The 22,347-nt window shown below is 47.5% G+C and overlaps 1 protein-coding gene across 3 annotated transcripts in view; it reads left to right on the top strand.

Moving 5' to 3' along the window:
* The window catches only part of LOC138480733 (arf-GAP with Rho-GAP domain, ANK repeat and PH domain-containing protein 1-like), a 691,830-nt gene that overhangs the window by 169,558 nt on the left and 499,925 nt on the right, over positions 1–22,347 (top strand). For 2 of the 3 annotated variants that reach the window (XR_011274121.1, XM_069612452.1), the window contains exon 3: positions 20,773–20,856. Coding sequence is in view for 2 of the 3 variants with exons in the window: in XM_069612452.1 (XP_069468553.1) it covers positions 20,773–20,856 (84 nt within the window). In the remaining variant the exon portion in view is untranslated. Of the gene's footprint in view, positions 1–20,619; positions 20,676–20,772; positions 20,857–22,347 lie in introns of those variants that run through there. The other variant, XM_069612453.1, reaches the window with a different exon arrangement.

Below are 22,347 nucleotides of genomic sequence, written 5' to 3'. Positions count from 1 at the left end.
TGCGTTCAGCATCAACCTTCCAGAAATCGACAGACTACTGAAAAACACGCCAAGCTATTTCAGGGAATCGGATGCCTGAAAGGGCGAACTGCGAAACTGCACATCCATCCCACCGTTGAACCAAGGGCGGTAAGGCACAGAAGAGTCCTATTCCACCTGCGAGAAGCTGTCAATACAGAGCTAGAGAAGCTCATATAGCTAGGGATCATTGAGAAAACATCAGGCCCCACCCCATGGGTATACCCCTTGGTGGCGACTCAAAAGCCGACAACTGAATGCCGTACGCATTTGTATCGACATGAGGCTACCAAATGCTGCCATAAGCAGTGAACAACACATCATCCCGACGATGGACGAGCTAATAGTAGACCTGACCGGTGCCATAATTTTCAGCAAGCTTGACCTGCGCTCAGGTTACCATCAAGTATGCCTGGCACAGGAATATAGATATATCACAACCTTCTCCTCACACCGCCGCCTCTGACGCTACCGTGGACTCAACTTTGGAATATCTTCAGCAGCCGAAGTGTTCCAAAACGAAATACGGAGGGTACTACAAGGACTAGCGGGCACCACCAACGTCAGTGACGACATTCTGGTGTATGGAACAACCCAACAGGAATACAATGCACGCCTTAGCGCTGTTTTACAGTAGCTAGAAGATGCAGGCCTCTCTCTGCACTCTGTGAAATGTGAATTTGGCAAGAACGAACTTGCATTCTTCGGCTATGTGCTTCGGCTACCTCAATGCTGATGACTTATCACCAGACCCCGAGAAAGTTGACGATGGGATGGCTACATGTTGTGCCTGATGCATTCCAGACCTAACACATAACCAATTGCATTCGCTAGCAGAGTGCTCACAAAAGCTGAGCAGAATTACGCACATATGGAGAAGGTGGATCTGGCGATTTTGTGGGGGTGTCGCCATTTCTAAGTATACCTCCTCGGCCAACCCGGCAAAGTGTTCACCGACCACAAACCACTAATCCCCAGCACGACTGGAGAAATGCGTGTTGCAACTACAACCATTAAACATAGATATCCTCTACCAGGCGGGAGCCGACAACCCGGTGGACTGCCTATCACGACACCCTCGGTCGGTGACTCACCAGGAAGAAGAACATGCGAGGTAAACTGAAGAACATGTATGCCAGGTAGTAGCATGGGTTTGTCCGACGGTGATGACGATGGAAGAAAAAACAGAAGAGACAAGACTTCGATCAATGCCTTCAGCGAGTCAAAGCAACCATGCAATCAGACGATTGTAAAACACGTCCTGATGGTGGTATCAGGTCAAAAAGCGGCGGCCGAAGAGAAAATCCAAGCCCTATTCAGAACACGCACCAAACTGACCTTCTCCCAAGAAGGAATCATTCGGAGAGGTCATCGCATTGTCCTGCCGACAACGCTAGAAGAGCAAGCACTGTGGCTCGCTCATGAAGGGCACCAGGGAGTGGAAAAACCCAAACTTACCTGAAGTCACTGGTATGGATGCCCCGCATACAACAGAGTACTCAACGAATCCTCCAGCGCGAGAGAAAGCCCCAGTCAAGAAGCAAGCTCACCAGGAGTGCCAGAGAGAATGAGGTGGACACGATACACACTGACAGAGCGACCACAACCTTTGTGCTGGATGGCATACACCATCACCAAGAGATACTACCATGTAGGAGACAATAGCCTGATGCCCCTCAAGAAGTTATGCTGTTGGTGCCGTTACACCCCTGGTGAAGAATCACCTGTTGTTGTTTCATAAATCCAAGTTTTGGAGGAATGTGCTGTTGCACCTGACTCTCGTGTCACGTCTGTGGAGGTGGAGCCCGACCCCACGTGACAGGACGAGGAACGGGTGGAGGGAAAGGAAATAAAGGTGCGCGCTTCGGGAAGGGTGTTATGGAGTAATGTAGTAGAATGCCCAGCTTGGAATCCGTGATGTAATGAATCTAGAATGTGATTGTGTCATGGTCTGCAGCGGTTTCCCCTTGAGTGCGGCTGTGCTCCGGGGGCTCTACATTAAAACTCCACTTTAAGTACATACCTACTGCCTCTGCCATTTATTGCATTTGGCGACGAGGAGTACATCAACTCGGTGAAGGCCCCTGGAGCACCCCCAACGGCTGCACTAATGAAGACTGCACCGCTATAGTCCACGGTGCGGTGCCGGGATCGGTAGAAGTATCGTGCTGCCTGCTGAAGCCAACTCTAACTACGCGGACCAGAAGGAGCTGGTTGAGGCCATTGTGGAGGGATTAGGAGGTATGGAGTTATTGCAGGTTCTGCGTAAATACCCTGCTGAATCATTATCAATGATGCGGGAGCATTTTATGAATCGCTAGCCAACAGCGGTCGCTAGCGATTCGAGAAAGGGACCTTAGAGCGTGAGGCTGCGTGTGGCCGTTTTCGCAAGTTTGTATCCAAGCTACCATGGCAACCACAATACAGAGAGCATACGAAGTACGATACAGGTGCTGTGTCCTGTAAAGTGCTCTGAGAACATTGAATTTATAATGAAATATGATTGAACACTTAGTGGACCACGGGCCATTACAGTGAAGGTGACAGAACCTGTGTGTATGTTGTGGAATATTTCAATACATTGCAGCCAAACCATTTCAAAGACAATTAAGGCCACATATATTAATACCGACGCTACCCAAAGTATATATATAGAAATTATAAATAAAGAAAGGGGAATACCTGACACGGTGCTGTCTGAACAGAAACCACATATTTATGTATAAGTGCACCGTCAGCATCAAAAGGGAAAGTAGCACCAGCAGGGAACAGCACCATTGAACGTATTGAGCATCGGTCTGTAGAACTGCAGCCACATAATATAAGCCGGTGAAAACAACCCCAGTGTGAACATACTCATCTTTTACCATCCTGCTTCTACATCATGCAGCACATCTCAGCACCCAAGCAGTTCCTTCCATCCCCTGGTAATCCTACGTGTCCCTGGGAGCAATGGATTGATGGCTTCCAGGTATATCTGAGGGCTACTGGTGGTAATAAATACAATGACGACCTTAAAGAGGCCACTTTGCTGAACTGTGTCGGAGCTGAAGCATTAAGGATTTTCAGAACCCTTCCTGAGTTGGATGATACAGAGGGAGGTTCTGGTGACATTAACCGCATGTTTGAAAGTGCACTAGGGAATCTCGTCAAACACTTTGGCAACAAGACCAATGTTGTATTAGAGAGATCCAAATTCTTTTCTAGGAGACAATTGAAAAGTGAGTCAATCAATGCGTATATGGCATCTGTCAGAGGACTTATGTCCATGTGCAATTTCACTGCCGTGGGTGAAGAGTATTTGAGAGATCAGCTAGTGTTGAATGTTGCTGACTCACGCATTCAACAGAGACTGTGGCAAACCAACAACCCGTCATTGGAGCAGGCAATGGAGATAGCAAGGAGCATGGAACTTAGTGATCGCTGCATGGAAGAAAGGGTTGAAAAGACCGAGGACAAGGAAATCAAACTTGTACAAGTGAAACCCAAGGATGAATTAGAAGACTCTTTGGTGGCAATGGTAAGGAAAATGACAACCAACAATTCAAGGGCTGGTTCTACAAGGGGCAGATACACAAATGATGACAACCAGTATCAGAACCGTTGTCAGAAATGTGGGTGGTACTGACACAATGATAATGACAAAGAGTGTCCCGCAGCAGCAGTTGAGTGCTACAGATGCGGTCATGTTGGGCATTTTGCTAAAGTCTGCAGAAATACACGAGGCAGGATGGGCAGAGGCAACAGGTACCCTTACAGCAACATGTCGAGAGGATCTGTAAGAGCTGTTGAGGATAATAGTGGTCAAGACAACATGCTGACTGTCAATCAAGGAGATGCACATGTGCAGATACTCACCGTCTCATCCATACAACCATCTAGGGGACCTTGGGTGAGCATGCAGATAAATGGTATATCTTTACCCATCATGGTGGACACCGGATCCCCATACACCATGGTGGATGTCAAGACATTTGTTGAGATATTATTCGGCAAGATGCAAGACATACAGTGTACTGGGGTGAGAGCAATTGATTATGGAAATACCCCCATAGATATAATAGGTTGCACTTGGGTCAAGTTGAAGTTCCAAGATAGAGAAACATACTGCAGACTGTATATAGCTAAAGATGGTTCATCTGTAGTAGGATGGGAGGAACAAGCTGCACTGCGAGTTAGAATTCACCCGGCAGAAGAAGTTCCATTCCTAAGTGTATTGAAAGATCATAGTGACATTAAGGCTGCACTAGCAAAGCAATTTCCAAAAGTGTTTAGTGAAAACATTGGACTCTTAGAAGGTTTTCAGCACAGAATTGTTCTCAAAAAAGGTGCCGTGCCCATAGCACACAAAGTTTGAGGTATCCCAATTGGCACAAGAGAGCAGTTGAAAAAAGAACTTGCAAGGCTTTTGTAACGCTCACCTGGTATACACGGGGACGTCACTCAGCCTGTTCTGACCTCTTACGACCTCGAACCCTACCCTGGAGTCTACTCGACTGGAGGCAGGGCCTGAAACACAGGATTGGTAGAGTTTAACTCCCTATTGTCTCTGTGTGTTTGAACCCCTTCTTCCCCGGGGTCCAACCCTTCACTTTGATCCACAGCTCACCTTGCTTTCTTGGAAAGTGTGCTCTCCGTCCTGCTTTCAGCGCAGGGGCACGTTGATTGATGCGGGCTCGTTGCTGCCTAGTAACTTCACTGGCAAGAGTCCGACAGGTAAGTATAATGAGTCTTATAAACAGTTCTATAACTTCGTTCCTTTCCTTCCTTAGATGATGGCTGGCGTCCGGGGATGGTGACGGGCTGCTGAGATGAGTAGCGCTGAAGGTGAGTGAGAGCGCGATGCGCGAGGAAGCATGGTATGCGGTGCTTCTAGATGTTTCCACGCTAACCTGGAGTGTTTTTTCCCTCTTGCAGATGGATGAGAAGTTCCGGAGACAGAGTTCCCCCAGAGCGGCTGGGATTCAGGCAAGCGTTTGAGGCTCGTACACTCTTTAAAAATAAGCGAACATTTGCTGAATGCTTACTAATTCCTTTTTTCTGTTCTTTTCCCTTTTCCTTAGGAAGCAGTGTGCCGGGATGGGAATGACACCGCCGAAGATGCCCGCAGAACAGAAGAAGCGATGAATGATGGGCAGAAGCGCCGCAAGGTAAGGCTGTTCCTAACAGTGTTCTTCCTCTCTCAGGAGCTGAGCGCAGAAGTAAGATGCAGGCCTACTGGAGACCGATCCGAACACGGTGAGTGTCACGCTGCAGGTGCAGAAAACACAAAGCATGTTTCTCAGCCTGGTCGTGGCTTTAATAGTCTCTGGGTATCACAGGTGTTTCTGGGCTGAACCACACCCAAAAGACTAGACTGCACATGTAGTTCTGGGAATCAAAATATGTGGGGGCATCCATCTTGTCCCCATCAAAGCACTACAAGTCCACCCCCAATGTTATCCTATGGGAGTGAGTGAGTCTGGTGCCACAAGCGCTAAGTCTGACTCCAAGTGGGTCTTTGGAGGGATGGAGATCATGTAGGTGATCGTGGCCTGGCTCCAGCCTGACATCTTGGAGGGCTGGGGACATGAGGGTCAGGATTCATGACAGCACTCCCCCCCAAGGCCGCTCTCAAGGTGGCACTTCTGTCTGGTCCTGGTTTGTTTGGATGGTTTTGATGAAATCGTCTAAGCAAGCGAGGTGCATGGATGTACTCACAAGGCTCCCATGTCCTGTCTTGTGGACCATACCCCTTCCAGTCTACCAAGTAGTATAATTTGGATTTGACGTACTTTGAATCCAGGATGTCCTTGACTTCGAATTCTGGCTCCCCGGCGACTACTACTGGCGTTGCTACCCGGGTCCCAGGTTGAACAGGTTTAAGGAGAGACACGTGGAACACAGGATGAATCTGCATGTTTGACGGCAAAGCTAGTCTGACCGCCACAGGATTTATCACTGAGGTGACGTGGAATGGACCCAGGTATCTTGGACGGAAAGTTTGGGTTCCTTTAATGGACACGTGTTTAGACGCCAGCCAGACTTTGTCTCCCACTTGGTAGTTGGGGGCCTTTGCTCGGTGTTGATCAGCAAACTTCTTTTGGCGATTCTTAGCTTGAAGTAGGTGTTCAGCTACCCTTTTAAAGGTTTGAGAAATGGTTGTGTGCAAGGTTTTGACTGCTAGCATTTCCAGGGTTGTAGGAATGTCCAACTCAGAAGTACGTGGGTGTCTGCCATACATGGTAAAAAAGGGTGTCTGCCCAGTGCTGGTGTGTAGGGAATTATTATAAGCATATTCAGCTATCCATAATAGGTCGAACCAGCTTCCTTCAGCTTGGTGTAACATGCAACGCAGATACTGCTTGGGCGTCTGATTTGTCCTCTCAGTTTGACCATCCGTTTGGGGATGGTGTCTGGTGGATAGCCGGATGTCGATCTGGGCCATAGAGCAGCATTTTCTCCAGAAGTTAGATACGAATTGAGTACCTCGGTCTGAGACTAAAACTGAAGGAAACCCATGGAGCCGTATGATGCCTTCAAGGAATACCTTTGCCAGAGTGGAAGCATTTGGGAGCCCCTTAAGAGGAATGAAATGTGCCATTTTTGAAAATAGGACCACGACCACAAGAATAGTGTTAAAGCCTTGACTGGGTGGTAAGTCAGTAATAAAATCGAGAGACAACGTGTGCCAGGGTGCTGATGGGATTTCCAATGGTTGTAATAGCCCAGCCGGTTTCTGCTTGGATGACTTGTTTTGAGCACACACTCCACAAGATAGGATGAATTGGATAATGTATTTACGCCACGTGGGCCACCAATAATTTCATTTTACCTTGGCTAGGGTTTTAGCGATTCCGGGGTGGCCCTCGATCAAGGAATCATGATAACCGGACATGACTTGTTCTCGTAGTTATTGGTTTGGTAAGAATAAATGATTCCTGAAGTAGGGCAACTGATCTTTTATCATGTAATATTCTCCTTGTGCACTCCACGCTTGTAATTTCTCCGGTCTCATCAGGTTTTGGATTTCTTCATGTAATTCTTTCTGAGTTATGGTTGCTGTGATTCCTAGGAGCTTGTCACTCTGGATGATTGTTATTGTGTCAGGGGTCTGATACCCTTGCTCTTCCACCCCCATACGGGAAAGGGCATTGGCCTTCCCGTTTTTCACCCCTGGTCGAAATGTAATCACATAGTCATATTCAGCAAAAAAAAGAGCCCAACATAGTTGTCGTGAGGATTGGGCCTTTGCCGTTTTTAGGTACTGGAGGTTCCGGTGGTCAGTTATTATGGTGATTGTGTGTCTGGCGCCCAAGAGGTAGTGCCGCCCTGCCTTAAAGGCTGACTTAATGGCCAGGAGTTCTTTGTCTGTGATAGCGTAATTGAGTTCAAGGGATGTGAATTTACGCGACCAGAAGGCAACAGGGTGTAACTGGGCCGTTTCGGGGTCCTTTTGTGAGAGGACGGCTGCCATAGATGGCTATGGATATGAAGCGTCCGTTTCCACCAGGTATGGGAGATCAGGGCAAGGGTGGCGTAGGATTGGGGCAGATGTGAATCTTGCTGAGTTCCTGGAAAGCTTCCTTGGCTTCTGTTGTCCACTGGAACTTTTTGTTGCTTTTCCTTAGCAATGACGTGATGGGATGCACGATTTGCAAAAATCCTGTGATGAAGCGGCAGTAGAAGTTTGCAAAACCCAGCATACTTTGAACCCCCTTGAATGAATTTGGGGATGGCCAGTTCAGGATAGCATCTACCTTGTGTACATCCATTCGGATTCCATTCGGACTGAGAATAAAGCCCAGGATTTCCACCTCAGAGATGTGGAATGAGCACTTTTCGAGCTTGGCGTAGAGCTAGTGTTGACAGAGTTTCTCCAATACGGATCGGACGTGTTTAACGTGGTCCTGCTTTGATGCGGAATATACTACAATATCGTCGATGTACACTAGAGCACAGACATCAATCAATTCCCGTAGGACATCGTTCATGAAGTATTGAAATGCTGCAGGCGTGTTGCAAAGGCCAAAGGTCATTACTTGATATTCGTACAAGCCGTATTTGGTGCGAAAAGCGGTTTTCCATCCGTCCCCCTGTTTTACGCGAACAAGGTGATATGCCCCCCTCAGGTCTACTTTTGTGTAGATTTGGGCATCTTTGACTTGATCAAGCAATTCAGGGATCAGTGGCAGGGGGTAGTGGTTTTTTACGGTAATCTGGTTCAGTGCGCGATAGTCGATGCACGTTCTCAAGTCCCCCTCCTTTTTCGGTACGGAGAATAGAGGACTGGCTGCTGGAGACGTCGAGGGACGGATGAACCCGTTGGCCAGGTATTGGTCAAGATAGGCCTTCAGGTGCTGGTTTTCTGGTTATGTGAATGCGTAAAATTCGCCCACAAGGGATTTGTGCGCCGGGTATCAGATCGATTTGGCAATCGTATGGTCTATGCGGTGGCAGGGTATTAGCCTGTTCTTTCTGAAAGACATCTTGAAAGTCCTGGTATTCACTTGGTAGGGTGCCGATTGCCACAGTCGCAAGCGTGGAGGTTCTGGTGTCTATTGGTTGTTTCTCTTGGCGATAACATGTGTGGGCGCAAGTCTCGGGAAAGGCCAATTCTTTTGCTCGCCAATCGATTTGAGGATTGTGAGCTACCAACCATGGCATTCCCAAAATCAACCGGAACTGTGGTGCCTTAATGAGGTCGAAAACAATAGATTCTTGGTGTCCATCCTGGCACAGAAGGGTTAAAGCTGCAGTGTATTGGGATACTGGACCAGAAGCTATTTCCGTGCCGTCGACAGTGGTAACAGTGTCAGTGGTTGATTTAGGGAGTAACGGAAGCCCCATCTTTGCCGCAAGATCCTGGTCGATGTAATTCCCAACAGCTCCACTGTCGATGTACGCTTTTACTCGTGCATCCGAGATGGTTGTTGGTGATTGATCAAGACCACAGATAGTGCACAATGGGAGGTCTGTAGTTCACTTTCATCGCTCGACAAGTGGACCCCTACACTTGCCGGGCTGGGGAGTTTTCCGATTCCTTGATGGTATCTTCCTTGTCCGTGGCCCCTACCGTCCTTCTCTGTGGCTTCACAGGGCACTCTTTAAGGAAATGACCTGACCTTCCACAGTACAGACATAACTGCTGCTGTCTCCTTTTATCCCTTTCCGCTTTAGTCAAGGGGGATCTGACCCCCCGATTTGCATTGGTTTCTCCTGAACCTTCCGTGTGTGGGCAATATTGTCCTTTGAACGCACATACATAGGGCGAGGGTCCGGTCTGGTTCGATCTGCTCTTCGGTCCTGCAACCTATGATCTAGTTGAACAACAAGGTCAATGAATTCTAAGCAGTCTTTCGGGGGGTTCACTACTTGTGCGAGAACATCCTTGAGCTCCCCCCGCAACCTCCGATGAAATAACGTGGTTCTCTTCTCCACTGGCTATTCTGCTTGAACTACGAGTCTATTGAACGTGGCTATGTATGTTAATAGGTCTTGACTCCCTTGGCGTAAGGACAGAAGTTCGTTGTCTAATGCCTGCCCATGAGTACGACAGGCGAACAGCTTTTCAATCTCCTGCTGAAAGCCCCTGAAGTCATGCAGCAAAGGATCGTCTTGGGCCACAAAGGGTACAGACCAGTCCGTGGCGCTACCACTCAGGCAGGATAGCACAAAAGCGACCTGTGATTGGTCATTCGGAAAGGCCCCTGGTCTACAAAGGAAGTGCAGGCGGCACTGGTTCATGAACGTTGCAAACCTCTTGGGATCCCCCGTAAATCGTTCGGGCAGGGCCAAGGGAACTGCCCCAGGAAGGGTTATCTGAACGGGATTGGCTGATGGTGCTGGCATCGAGGGCACGCTTCCCAGCAATGGTGCATGCCCTGCTTGTGACTGGAGAAGTTGCCGGCTTAAATCATCAGTGCGTTCTTTGGCTACTATCAGCTCTCTCCTCAGGGTGTTGGTCTCCTGCCTGGCTGCATGTACTTCGGAACGTAGCTGCCCCAACATATGGGCTAACTGGTCGGTTTCTGACGTTTCCATGACGCCCAGGTGGATTTTGATGTGAGGCTTTGTGTTCTGTAACGCTCACCTGGTATCCACGGGGACGTCACTCAGCCTGTTCTGACCTCTTACGACCTCGAACCCTACCCTGGAGTCTACTCGACTGGAGACTGGGCCTGAAACACAGGATTGGTAGAGTTTAACTCCCTATTGTCTCTGTATGCTTGAACCCCTTCTTCCCCGGGGTCCAACCCTTCCCTTTGATCCACATCTCACCTTGTTTTCTTGGAAAGTGTGCTCTCCGTCCTGCTTTCAGCGCAGGGGCGCGTTGACTGATGCGGGCTCGTTGCTGCCTAGTTACTTCACTGGCAAGAGTCCGGCAGGTAAGTCTAATGAGTATTTTGAACAGTTCTCTAACTTCGTTCCTTTCCTTCCTTAGATGATGGCCGGCGTCCGGGGATGGCGACGTGCTGCTGAGATGAGTAACGGTGAAGGTGAGTGAGAGCACGATGCACGAGTAAGCGCGGTATGCGGCGCCTCTAGATGTTTTCACGCTAACCTGGAGTGTCTTTTCCCTCTTGCAGATGGATGAGAAGTTCCGGAAGACAGAGTTCCCCCAGAGCGGCTGGGATTCAGGTAAGCCTTTGAAGCTCGTACAGTCTTTAAAAATAAACAAAGATTTGCTGAATGCTTACTAATTCCTTTTTTCTGTTCTTTTCCCTTTTCCTTAGGAAGCGGCGTGCTGGGATGGGAATGACACCGCCGAAGATGCCCGCAGAACAGAAGAAGCGATGAATGCTGGGCAGAAGCGGTGCAAGGTAAGGCTGTTCCTAACAGTGTTCTTGTTCTTGTAGGAGCTGAGCGCAGAAGAAAGATGCAGGCCTACTGGAGACCGATCCGAACACAGTGAGTGCCACGCTGCAGGTGCAGAAAACACAAAGCATGTTTCTCAGCCTGGGCGTGGCTTAAATAGTCTCTGGGTATCCCAGGTGTCTCTGGGCTGACCCACACCCAAAAGACTAGACTGCACATGTAGATCTGGGAACCAAAATATGCGGGGGCATCCATCTTGTCCCCATCAAAGCACTACAAGTCCAATCCCCAATGTTATCCTATGGGAGTGAGTGAGTCTGGTGCCACAAGCGCCAAGTATGACTCCAAGTGGGTCTTTGGAGGGATGAGGGATCATGGCCTGGCTCCAGCCTGACATCTTGGAGGGCTGGGGACATGAGGGGCAGGAATCATGACAGCTTTGTGAGCAAATATAATAGAGCCCATTGAAAGCTCAGAATGGCTCGCCCCTATAGTATTGGTGAAAAAACCCAATGGCACCATAAGGATGTGTGTGGACTTGAGAGATCTTAATAGGAACATGTGGATAGACAGAAACCCTCTTCCAACATTAGTGAATTACTTACAACAATGAAACCAGCCAAGTTTTTTAGTACCTTAGACTTATCTTCGGCTTACCATCAGATTGCTTTGGAAGAGGGGTCCAAGAGTCTCACGTCGTTCGTCACTCCTTTAGGGACATTCATGTTGTCATGATCTCTGCTTCCAAAAGATCAGGACTTGCCCGACTCCCGTGGAAGCAGACCCATAACCCCGGTTCCGAGTGCCAGCCAGTCCCAATTGGGACCTTTTGGACCCTGTCCTGGCGCCAGTGGCACCAGGCTCATAAAGATGCCCAGTCCCAGCGCTGGAAGCGCCGGGCTCATAATGCTTGGGTGGACTTACCTGCAGCAGACCATGCTGCTTACTTACCTGCCAGTTGAACTCCTGATCCTCTTCTGTTTGGGACTACTTTTCCTGTTGGGTGGGGCAGGAGCCACTCCCTAGGTTCAGAACACTGGAACTCTTCTGGAAAGCAGGAACTCTTTTCTTACCTAGGCGTGGCTGTGGAAGGAGACACCTAAGCACTACAGGAGGCTATTTAAACCACACCCGATGGATGAATCTTGCTTTGCGTTATTCTGCATTCTCTGCAGCAGAACGCTCGTCGTGTCTTCTGCTTCTGATCCTGGGCCTAAGAGAACAAAGGCTTACCATCCTGGAATCCAGTCTTCAGCAGCACCTGTAAAGACAGTCTTCAGCAGCACCTGTAAAGACAAAGAAAGAACAGGTTAGCACTACGGTCTTCAGTGGCAGCGCATCTCTTACCTGGTCCATCGGCTGTCACCAACGCCTCGCCCTGCATTCCGGCATCTGAAAGACAAAGGCTTACCTACTCTTCGCATGCTCCGGAGGTCTTCGCACTGCATTCCGGCATCTGAAAGACAAAAGCTTACCAGCTCTTCGCACGCTCCGGAGGCCTTCGGCGCTGCATCCCGCATCTGAAAGACAAAAGAAGGTTCGTTTAAAGACATTGGGCAACTTTATTACTCACGTGCCATTACTCCTTCCCACGCCGAATCCAGTGGGTATTCCAGCACCCTTCAGCTTCTCTAAAGCTCCGAACTTGTACCTGCAAGATAAAAGGGACAGTTAGTGCGCATCGTGAAGCAGGCTACAAGCGCTTACTTACGTGCTTCCAGGCGCTTCTATTCCTCACGCGGGTTCGATCCTCAACTCTCATCAGCCCGCCATCGCCGGAACCCTGCAAAACAAGAGATATCATTACAAAAGACTTTTAAGACATTTGAAGTGCCCAGAACTTACCGTTCGTGCAGTTAATGACGGACAGCAGTCCTCTGAGGTCAAGAGGCCTGCACCCTTATCCAGTGAAGAAACTGGTTACGGCACCCTGCCCCGAGGCAGATGGAGAGCTCGGCGTTCACTTACCTAAGGTGAGGGTGTTAACCTTTGGGGTTCTACAGGAGAAGAGAAAGGGAAGAGGAGAGAGGCACCCAATAACCCCAGTTCATTAATCCCATATTTTCTATCTGCAGACATCTTACTCTTCGAGTCAGACATACAGTGCACAGAGGTCCAGCCCAAAGAGCCAACCGTGTGTTACACATCACCTTTGAAGATACGCCATTCACCCAGTCAAGACCGGCGCCTCTGCGGGAATCAGGTGAGCGTTACAGAACGCAAAGCCTATCGCAAAACTCCCACCCAGGCGCTATGGAAACCTCGGATACCGACCAGCTAGCCCAGTTACTTGGGGAACTAAGAGCAGAAGTGCATGCAGCCCGTCAGGAAACGAATGCTCTAAGAAGGTAACTGATTATTTCCAAGGAGCGAACAGACGATCTCGCTAGACAATTGCTACAGTCACAAGCCGGACAAACTCCGTTACCCGCATCAGGGGCAAATCTTCCTTCAACATCCTCTACGAACCCAGTGCAGATCAACCTATCTGGGAATGTACCTCTGGCTCCGCCCGAACGATATTCTGGTGACCCAAAGAGGTTTGCAGTATTTATTAATCAGTGCCGGTTGCACTTCTTATGCCGGCCAGCAGCCTATCCAACTGATCAAGCTAAGGTAGCTTTCGTGCTTTCGTACCTTAGTGGCAATGCGGCAGACTGGTCGATCCCTCTAGTTAATCAAGATGATCCGGTTCTCCATGATTTTCAAGCTTTTCAGCTCAGTATGGAAAAACTGTTTGCAAGACATTCACAGGGGCAGGCCTTGTACAATGAGCTCCTTTCATTGCGACAGGGTAATCAAGACCTTTTGGCTTATATTGCGTCTTTCAACAGACTGATAGTGGAAACTCGATGGCCTGAGGACAAAAGGATTACGCTGTTTTATAGAGGTCTACGTGGAGAGCTCAAAGATGTGTTAGCCCAAGTAGTGAATCCCCCGCAAGACTGTTCGGACTATATTGACTTAGTCGTTCAAATTGACCACAGACTGCAGAACAGGAAGGCCGATCGTTCCAAGTTTGATGCTCGAGTATTTTCCAAACCACCAACTCCTACCAAAGGAGTAGACTCCGGGGAACCCATGCAAATAGGGGGCCTGAAAGGACCACTAACACAAAAGGAGCGGGAAAGGAGAAAACAGCTGCAATTATGCCTCTATTGCGGAAACTCGGGGCACTTTCTTCGAGACTGTCCGGTGAAACCAGCCAAGAAGGCAGTAGGAGCTGCAGTTACCAGGGTCACAAACTCTGAGCAGGGAAACGACCTCGCCCGACAAGAATAGAGGTCCTCTTGCCGAGCGTTAAAACCAGTTCCGTGACCTCGCATTTCGTGATACCTATGGTCCTCATTAGCCCTGAACATCCGGATCGATTACATGCGATCGAAGCTTACGTCGACAGCGGTGCCATCGGCAATTATGTGGATCATGAAATGGTCATGAAATGGTTTTGAGGATGAATCTGACTCTTTGTCCAAAGGCTATAAAGGACGTCATTACTACGGTGGATGGTACGGAGATAGCCTCCGGACCAGTAACGCATACCACCCAAGAAGTGACGCTAGTAAGTCAAGATGGACACCATGAGAAGATTGTGTTCGATGTGATCAAGGCCCCTCAGTTCCAGATTATTCTAGGAATTCCTTGGTTAGAGAAGCACAATCCTCAGATCGATTGGCGAGCAAGAACGGTTCAGTTTCCAGAATGTGTCTCTACTTGTCACCCTCGACCTGGTGTTGCACTGGCAGCAATTTCCTCGGAGGCTCCCCAGTTACCTCCTGAATACCTAGAATTCCAAGATGTTTTCCGGAAGGATCAGGCTAACTCTCTACCTCCTCATAGGTCTTATGACTGCCAGATAGACCTGATACCTGGATCTACTCCTCCTTGTAGTAGAATTTATGCCCTCACCGAGCCTGAGAATCTTCACCTCCGACAATACCTGGATCAATACCTAGCGAATGGGTTTATTCGTCCTTCCAAGTCCCCTGCTTCCTCAGCTTTGTTCTTCGTTCCAAAAAAAGAAGGGGACCTTAGAACTTGTATAGATTATCGCGCCCTGAACCAGATCACCGTTAAGAATAGATATCCGTTACCTTTGATCCCTGAACTCCTGGACCAAGTCAGAAAAGCATGCATATATACAAAGCTGGATCTTAGAGGAGCCTACCACTTGGTACGAGTAAAAGAGGGCAATGAATGGAAGACGGCCTTCCGCACCAAGTATGGGCTATTTGAATATCAGGTCATGCCCTTCGGACTTTGCAATGCCCCGGCCGCCTTTCAATATTTTATGAACGATGTCCTCAGAAAGCTCATAGATGTGTGTGTTGTTGTTTACATTGACGACATCCTCGTTTATTCTTCATCGGAAACTGAACATCGGAAACACGTGAAAATGGTCCTCAAGAGATTGCGTCAACACAAACTTTTCGTTAAGTTGGAAAAATGTGTTTTCAACGTGACTGAAGTTGAATTCTTGGGATTCATATTATCACCTAGCGGAGTGCGTATGGATTCAAAGAAGGTCGATGCAATTCTCAAATGGCCATCGCCATCCTCCGTAAAAGGTGTTCAAAGCATGTTAGGCTTCGCTAACTTTTACCGCAGGTTTATCCCCGAATTCTCTCGAATAGTCCAGCCCATCACCGCCTTGTTAAAGAAAAACAAACGTTTTGAATGGTCTACCGAGGCGGAACAAGCTTTCCAGAATTTGAAGACTAGATTTATCTCTGCACCGATCTTAAAACATCCTCGCCCAGAACTCCCCTACATCGTTGAAACTGATGCTTCGAGCCTTGCCATGGGGGCAGTTCTATCACAAAAGGATCCAGTAATCAGTTGCATCCCGTGGCATTTTGGTCCCGCAAATTCTCGCCTCCTGAAATCAATTACACTATTACTGATAAGGAACTTCTAGCTATCAAGTCCGCCTTTAAGGCTTGGCGGCATTATCTTCTGGGGGCCCGACACACCGTTACTGTGATTACAGATCACCGAAACCTGCAATATTTGAAAACCGCAAAAGCTCAATCCTCTAGGCAACTCCGTTGGGCACTATTCTTTGCCGAGTTTGACTTCATAATTACCTATCGACCTGGTACAAAAAACGGTAAAGCTGATGCCCTTTCTCGGATGGGAGTGGAAGAACATTTGATCAATCCTAAACCTGTACCTATCATTCCCGAACAAAGAATTCTAGGTGTAATCGCCACACAATCCATAGAGGAAGTTAAGGATAAAGCCAGGCTACTGGTAACTCCAGCAGACATACAGAATTGGCATCTGCAGGGAAAGGACTTTACGGTGAAGGACAACCTATTATATTTCCAAGAACGGTTATACCTGCCCAGCACAGATTTACAGAAAAAGGTAATCTCTTGTTATCACGATTCTTTAATGGAAGGACATCCCGGTATGACCAAGACCTCGGAAAAGTGCACAGAGGTCCAGCCCAAAGAGCCAACCGTGTGTTACACATCACCTTTGAAGATACGGCATTCACCCAGTCAAGACCGGCGCCTCTGCGGGAGTCAGGTGAGCGTTACACATGTTTAAGAGAATGCCCTTTGGCCTTGCCTCGGAGGTGTTCCAAAGGCTAATGTCGCACCGATTTGGAGGCTTAGATGGGATACATTGCTTGCAAGACTGATTTCTGCCAGCACCGAAGAGGAACACGATGGCAAACTAATAGGAGTTCTACAGGTAATTCAGAAGAGTGGGTTGACGTTAAAGCTGGATAAATGCAAAATAAAATGCGATAAAGTGTCATACCTGGGACATTCTATTGATTCACGGGGTATTAGCCCTAAGGAAGAACTGATGAATACCATTTTGGGCATAGCTGAACCAGAAAATAAAGATCAACTAAGAGGTTTCTTAGGCATGACAGAATATTATGCTAAATTTGTTGAGGACTACACAACCAAAACCAGGAACATGAGAGACCTCATGAAAAAGTCAGCAAAATATAATTGGTCAGAAGAATGCAAGAATGAATTTGAACAAATAAAGATGGACATCAACAAAGCACCGTCTTTAGGGATGTTTCACTGCAAGGCCAAAACAATAATCTCGGTAGATGCCAGTAAAGTGGGTCTGGGAGGAGTGATGGAACAACTTTAGAACAAAAACATGGTAACATTGCATTTGCATCAAGAGTTTTGAGACGGGCTGAGTTGAATTACTCCACCATCGAGAGAGAAGCTCTAGCAGTGAAGTGGATCTTGGAACATTTTAGAAAAATAATATGGGGTTTACCAGTTATTCTTAAGACTGATCATAAACCATTGATCCATGTCCTACAGTCTAAATCACCTCATTTAATATCACCAAGAAGTAGGAGATTGTTCCTTGATATAATGCAGTACAATCTTCACATATGTCATACTCAAGGCACACAAAACCAGGTGGCTGATTTTTTTTCCAGGCTGCCATTTCACCAGGTAACTGGCATTGAGCCAATTGATGAAGACATCATAGCAATTGTGAACTCAGGAATTACTAAAGAAGAATGGAAAAATGTGACTGACATAGATCCAGAACAAATAGAGATAAGGAAAGCCATAGCCTGTGATTGGAAGGGATACGAACAATCGCTGGGATATTTTGTGCAGGTTAAAGAGGAGCTATCCATGGACCAAGAACACATTTATAGAGGAGATTGAATAATTGCTCCTGTGCAAATAAGAGCGAGATTACTCGCCTTGGCACATGAAGGACATCTGGGAAGGAGTCTGACTAAGGAGAGAGTCAGGAGTAACTATTGGTGGCCGAACATGTGGAGAGAAGCAGAAGAAATAGTTAAAAATTGTACTGCATGCGTAATAAGTAACAAGTCTAAGGTTTTAAGGAAAACGCCTTTACAACCAGTGGAGATTCCTGGCAGTGTATGGTCTAAATTAGCAATCGATGCCATGGGGCTATATGAAAACCTTGACCCAGTCAAAATATACACCATAGTCCTGGTAGACTACACCTCTAAATGGGTGGAGTGGGGAGTGTCTGAAGGTAGTATTAACACTGAAAAAATTCTGACTTTCTTAACTGAAGTCTTCAACAGAGAAGGTGACCCCAAGGAGTTGGTATCCGATAATGGGTCACAATTCACTTCATTGGAATTTCAGGGATTCTTGAGCGACAGGGCTATAGACCACATAACAACCTCGCAATACCATCCCATTGCCAATGGACTGGTAGAAAGAATGAATACATTTGCAAAAAGTGTGATTCAGCTGGCAATATCTAATTCTCTTCCATGGAGAGAAACGCTCAAAGAAGCCTTGTGTGCTTATAGGTTACCACCACACTCTACCACTGATGTTGAACCTTTCACCATGATGCGTGGCAGGGTAGCGTCGAATCGATTGAGACCGGCCTGGACGTTCATGGACACAGGTGAGGCAAGGTTGGACATGGACCAGATATTAAGGAGTGTAAAAGAGAAATAAACAAAATATAAAGAATATTATGACCGCAAGAACAGTGTGAAGGAAAAGGTCATCAAAGAAGGAGATTGGGTGTGTGTCAGAGAACCCAGGAAAGCACTCAAAGGTGAATCCAGATTTAGATCGCCACAAAGAGTCATGCGCCGTCAAGGCAAATCGCTTGTGCTGGAGGATGGTAAAAGATGATCTGCTGATGGTGTGGTGAGAGTAGAGAATGGGCCTCATTCCGAGTATGGCGGTAAGGGATAGCGGCCACCGGTAACGAGACTGGTGGCGGTAATCCCTTACCGCCATACTCCGAGTTCCCTCTGCGCCCTCGCCCTTAACGCCTGCTTTGAGCAGGTGTTAAAGTCGAGGGCGCAAAGGGGCCTCCAAGCCAATAACGGTGACCGTAATGAACGGTCACCGTTATTTGCATCTTCCCCATTCCCATTGAGCCCTATGGGGGCTCATTTGGGAATGGGGAAGAGCCTTGGTGAATGGGGAATTACCGCCCCGCCAACCTTGGAATGGGGCGGTGATTCCGCCATCCACCAAGGCGCTGCCGGTCCGGGTACGGCGTCAACCAAGGCGTTAATAGCGCCATTGGTTAGCGCCGTACTCGGAATGAGGCCCAATGACTTAAACAGACCAAGCACAAGTAAAAATGTCAACATAGGGCCATTTGGCCATTCGGACAAAGAGACTTTCAGGAGATGCAACACTGATGAGGATCGTAATGCAGAAACATCGGATCACAGGAACAAGGGTGCTGCAAACAATTACCATGATGGTGGAAGTGAAGTTATAACCAAGGGATTATCAAAGAGGAACCGAAAAATCATTCAAAACTTCAACAATGACTATGGGCCTCATTACGACCCTGGCGGTAGGGAGTGAATGGCGCCGTAAAAGGTACCGGCGCCGTTCACTCTGTACCGCCGCATTACGAGTTCCCATCTCGTAATGGCCCGTTGTTTGCTCCCTCTCCCATTCCTATTCAGCCCTATGGGGGCTGAAATGGGAATGGGGAAAGACAGTGTCCGGGTCCTTGGAGGGAGGAATTACCGGGCCTTCCGAACTCGGAATGGCCCGGTAAGTCCTCATTCCGAGGATCCGGACCCCGACGCGATTTCGGCGGCAGCCATGCCGCCAATAGCGGCATGGTTACCGCCGAACTCGTAATGAGGGCCAATGTCTCTTACTAAAGTGATCAATCTTTTGGTCACATGTATCCTTTTAAATGTTTAAAGGGGACTCTACACTTTGTTTTTCTTTGCTTTTATTCATCGTTCATTTTCCACTTTTCTTCATCCTCTCCTTTTCCAAATCTTTCTTTCTTTTCATATAAGGGGGGACGATGTTATGGAGTAATGTAGTAGAATGCCTAGCTTGGAATCCGTGATGTAATGAATCTAGAATGTGATTGTGTCATGGTCTGCAGCAGTTTCCCCTTGAGTGCGGTTGTGCTCCGGGGGCTTTACATTAAAACTCCACTTTAAGTACATACTTACTGCCTCTTCCACTTATTACAAAGGGGGAGTGCTTAGTATAATCCCAAGCCTGTTGCCCGCGTTTTATTCCTGCTCCTCCACTGCTGCCGAGGTATTTCATCATGCCTATGCCTTGGCCTGCAGGACATCACAATAGGTTAGTAGTGTGGGTAAGGCGACATGCTGGGTATGGCTGAACCTTTCACATGGGAAGTGCGGTTTACATCTAGTGCTACACGGAGGAGAGAGGGGAGCGAAGGTGCAGCTTGTTTTCTTTTAGACCTTTCGGTGATGGGGGTAATAAATAATTGTGAGAAACCGCTAACTGAGATGCAGGGTATTGCATTGCAGCAAAGGGTGCATCACATGAAGGGTAATGTACCTGGTTTGTTGTGTGCAAACGTAGAGATCAACTCAGTGGTCTCCGACGGGATGCAGTGGAACTCATGAGAGAGCTGGCAAGACAGGCATGTGTCACTCCCATGCCCCGGAAGCAGCCAGCTTTGTGAAATCACTCATGCAGCTTAACAGGAAATTAAACTACTCCCACTGTCAACGGCATAGCTGTGATGCACGGCTGTACCATACATTCCCCTCACATCGCTTGAACCCCAGTTATTCCATGCGGTCCCCTGCTCACCCCCCATAATTTGACTTCTCTACCCCCTCTATATTTCATGGCCGGCCTTCTCGCCATGGCCCATGTTTCGGGGAGTCTGTGTAGGCCGCAGTCGAGAGAGAGGACATGCTTTCCACATGTTTTTGCTTTCTCAGCAGTGTGACTTCCTCCTGTGGACTGCTTGTCATTATGAGGACTTTGTGGTTTCCTAAAATAAAAGAAAAAGGAGAACTAGAATTTTTTACAGCCAGACAGAAACCCCTATTAGTCTGAAAGTGGTGTATGCCGTCTATGTGGGAAAGCTGGGATGAGTTGTCAGAGGAGGTGAGCTGGTGTACTGGGCATGTGAGGTGCAGGGGGAGGGTGGTCTGTCTCCTCAGCACCCTCAGAACTCGCTCTGAAATGTTTTTCTTATTTTCAGTACAGAGCAGCAGCTCACACGGCCACTGCACAAGGATCAAGAGCCGTATGAGCGCCCCAGGATTCCCCTCCTCAGGACAAAAGAGTAAGTAATTCAGCGAGCAAACAAACTTCTGGGGAGTGGTGTGTTTGTGTGTGGGAAGGAAGTGGTTTTTGGGTCAGAGCGCTTAAATCAGCCGGTCTGTGTCCCTGTATGCGTGTACCATACCTCACTGCTCACTTCAATGGTGTCCCCTGCCCTGGACTAACTTTCAATCTCCAGAGAAGCCCCAGGCCTTCCTGGAGATTGCAGTGACCTGCTGCATACCGTTTTCATTCGAATTGATATTTTCCAAAAATGTGTACGTTTGGAGTGAAGTGGAGACAGTTCAAACAAAAATAAAACCTTTATCACCATCCCCAAAAGTATTCTTCTCGATTGACTTTAATGGACTCAACCACCAAAAGCATACATCTACACCTCCCCCTTCTTGAAGACTTTAAAGACTGAGAGTCCCCTTAGTTGTGCGTGTATGGGTGTTAGTTGTTGGAGCCTTTGTGTGAGTCTTCATGTCTTTGTATGGCCATGTGTATAAGTGTTTGTTTTATCTGTTTGCTGTGCAGTATGTACCTGCACATTTGTGTGTGTTGTGACTGTATGTCTTTTGGGGTTGTGTCTCTGTATGTCTTTCTGTGTGAGTCTCTGTGTTTGTTGAGCTCATCATTTTCCTTTGTGCGTGTGGTGCTGTTTTTTGTGTGTGTGCCTGTGTGTGAATGAGAGAATGTATGCGTTTCTAATATATTTATGTGGGATTCTGCATGTTGCATCACTGCCTGCATGTGCGCCTAGCTGTATGTGTCTCTCTCTATGCCTGTAGTAAGGAGGAAGCCATGAAAAAAAAGATTTTTCTAATTTGTTTTGGGGGGAAAAATGACATTTTGGGAACAATAGAACTGTATGCAATGCTTCGTTTCATTTTATTGAGGTGCATTTATTTTGCTACTTTAACAACTGTGAGGTACCAGTATTAAGGCTCGGACACGAGGGTGGTATGTTTTTGGGTATAGACCTTTATTGATCTAGAAATGTTGGGAACAAGGCCTCTGTATCCCTGAATCTAAGAGGGGTTGCCCACCTCAAAAGAACCAATAAAAACAGTCAGAATGGCCAAAATATAAAGTCTGTCTTAGTCACGTCCCTACAACCTACTTCCGTCCATCACACTATAAACCAGGGGTCCCCAACCTGTTATGCACGATGAGAAAAATGTGCATATCAAATGAAATGGTGAGCAACATCAATTTTTTCGACTGACCCTATCGGCGGACAAATGATTGCAACACAAGTTAGAGACGTGATAAACTTAGAAACGTTTAATTTGTAATACTTAATAGTTACTAGACAACGTGCAATTCTAGTAAAGGAAATGTACAACGCCTTTAACTATTTGACGTTAAGTGGTTGTTTGCAGGAAATGTTGAGGAAATTGAAGTTTTTAGACAGGACCAGTCAAGTTGTTCTAAAATATAGTAGGAGTAAATAAACATTACCCGAGGTTTCAGGTTCTTGAGAAAAATATTTGAAAGCCATTTAGTG

Source organism: Ambystoma mexicanum, chromosome 5p (genome assembly GCF_040938575.1).
Source record: "Ambystoma mexicanum isolate Mex_15411 chromosome 5p, UKY_AmexF1_1, whole genome shotgun sequence".
In the NCBI taxonomy this organism is placed as follows: Eukaryota; Metazoa; Chordata; class Amphibia; order Caudata; family Ambystomatidae; genus Ambystoma; species Ambystoma mexicanum.
Note: the sequence above shows the minus strand (reverse complement) of the source record. Positions and strands in the feature narration are given on the sequence as shown.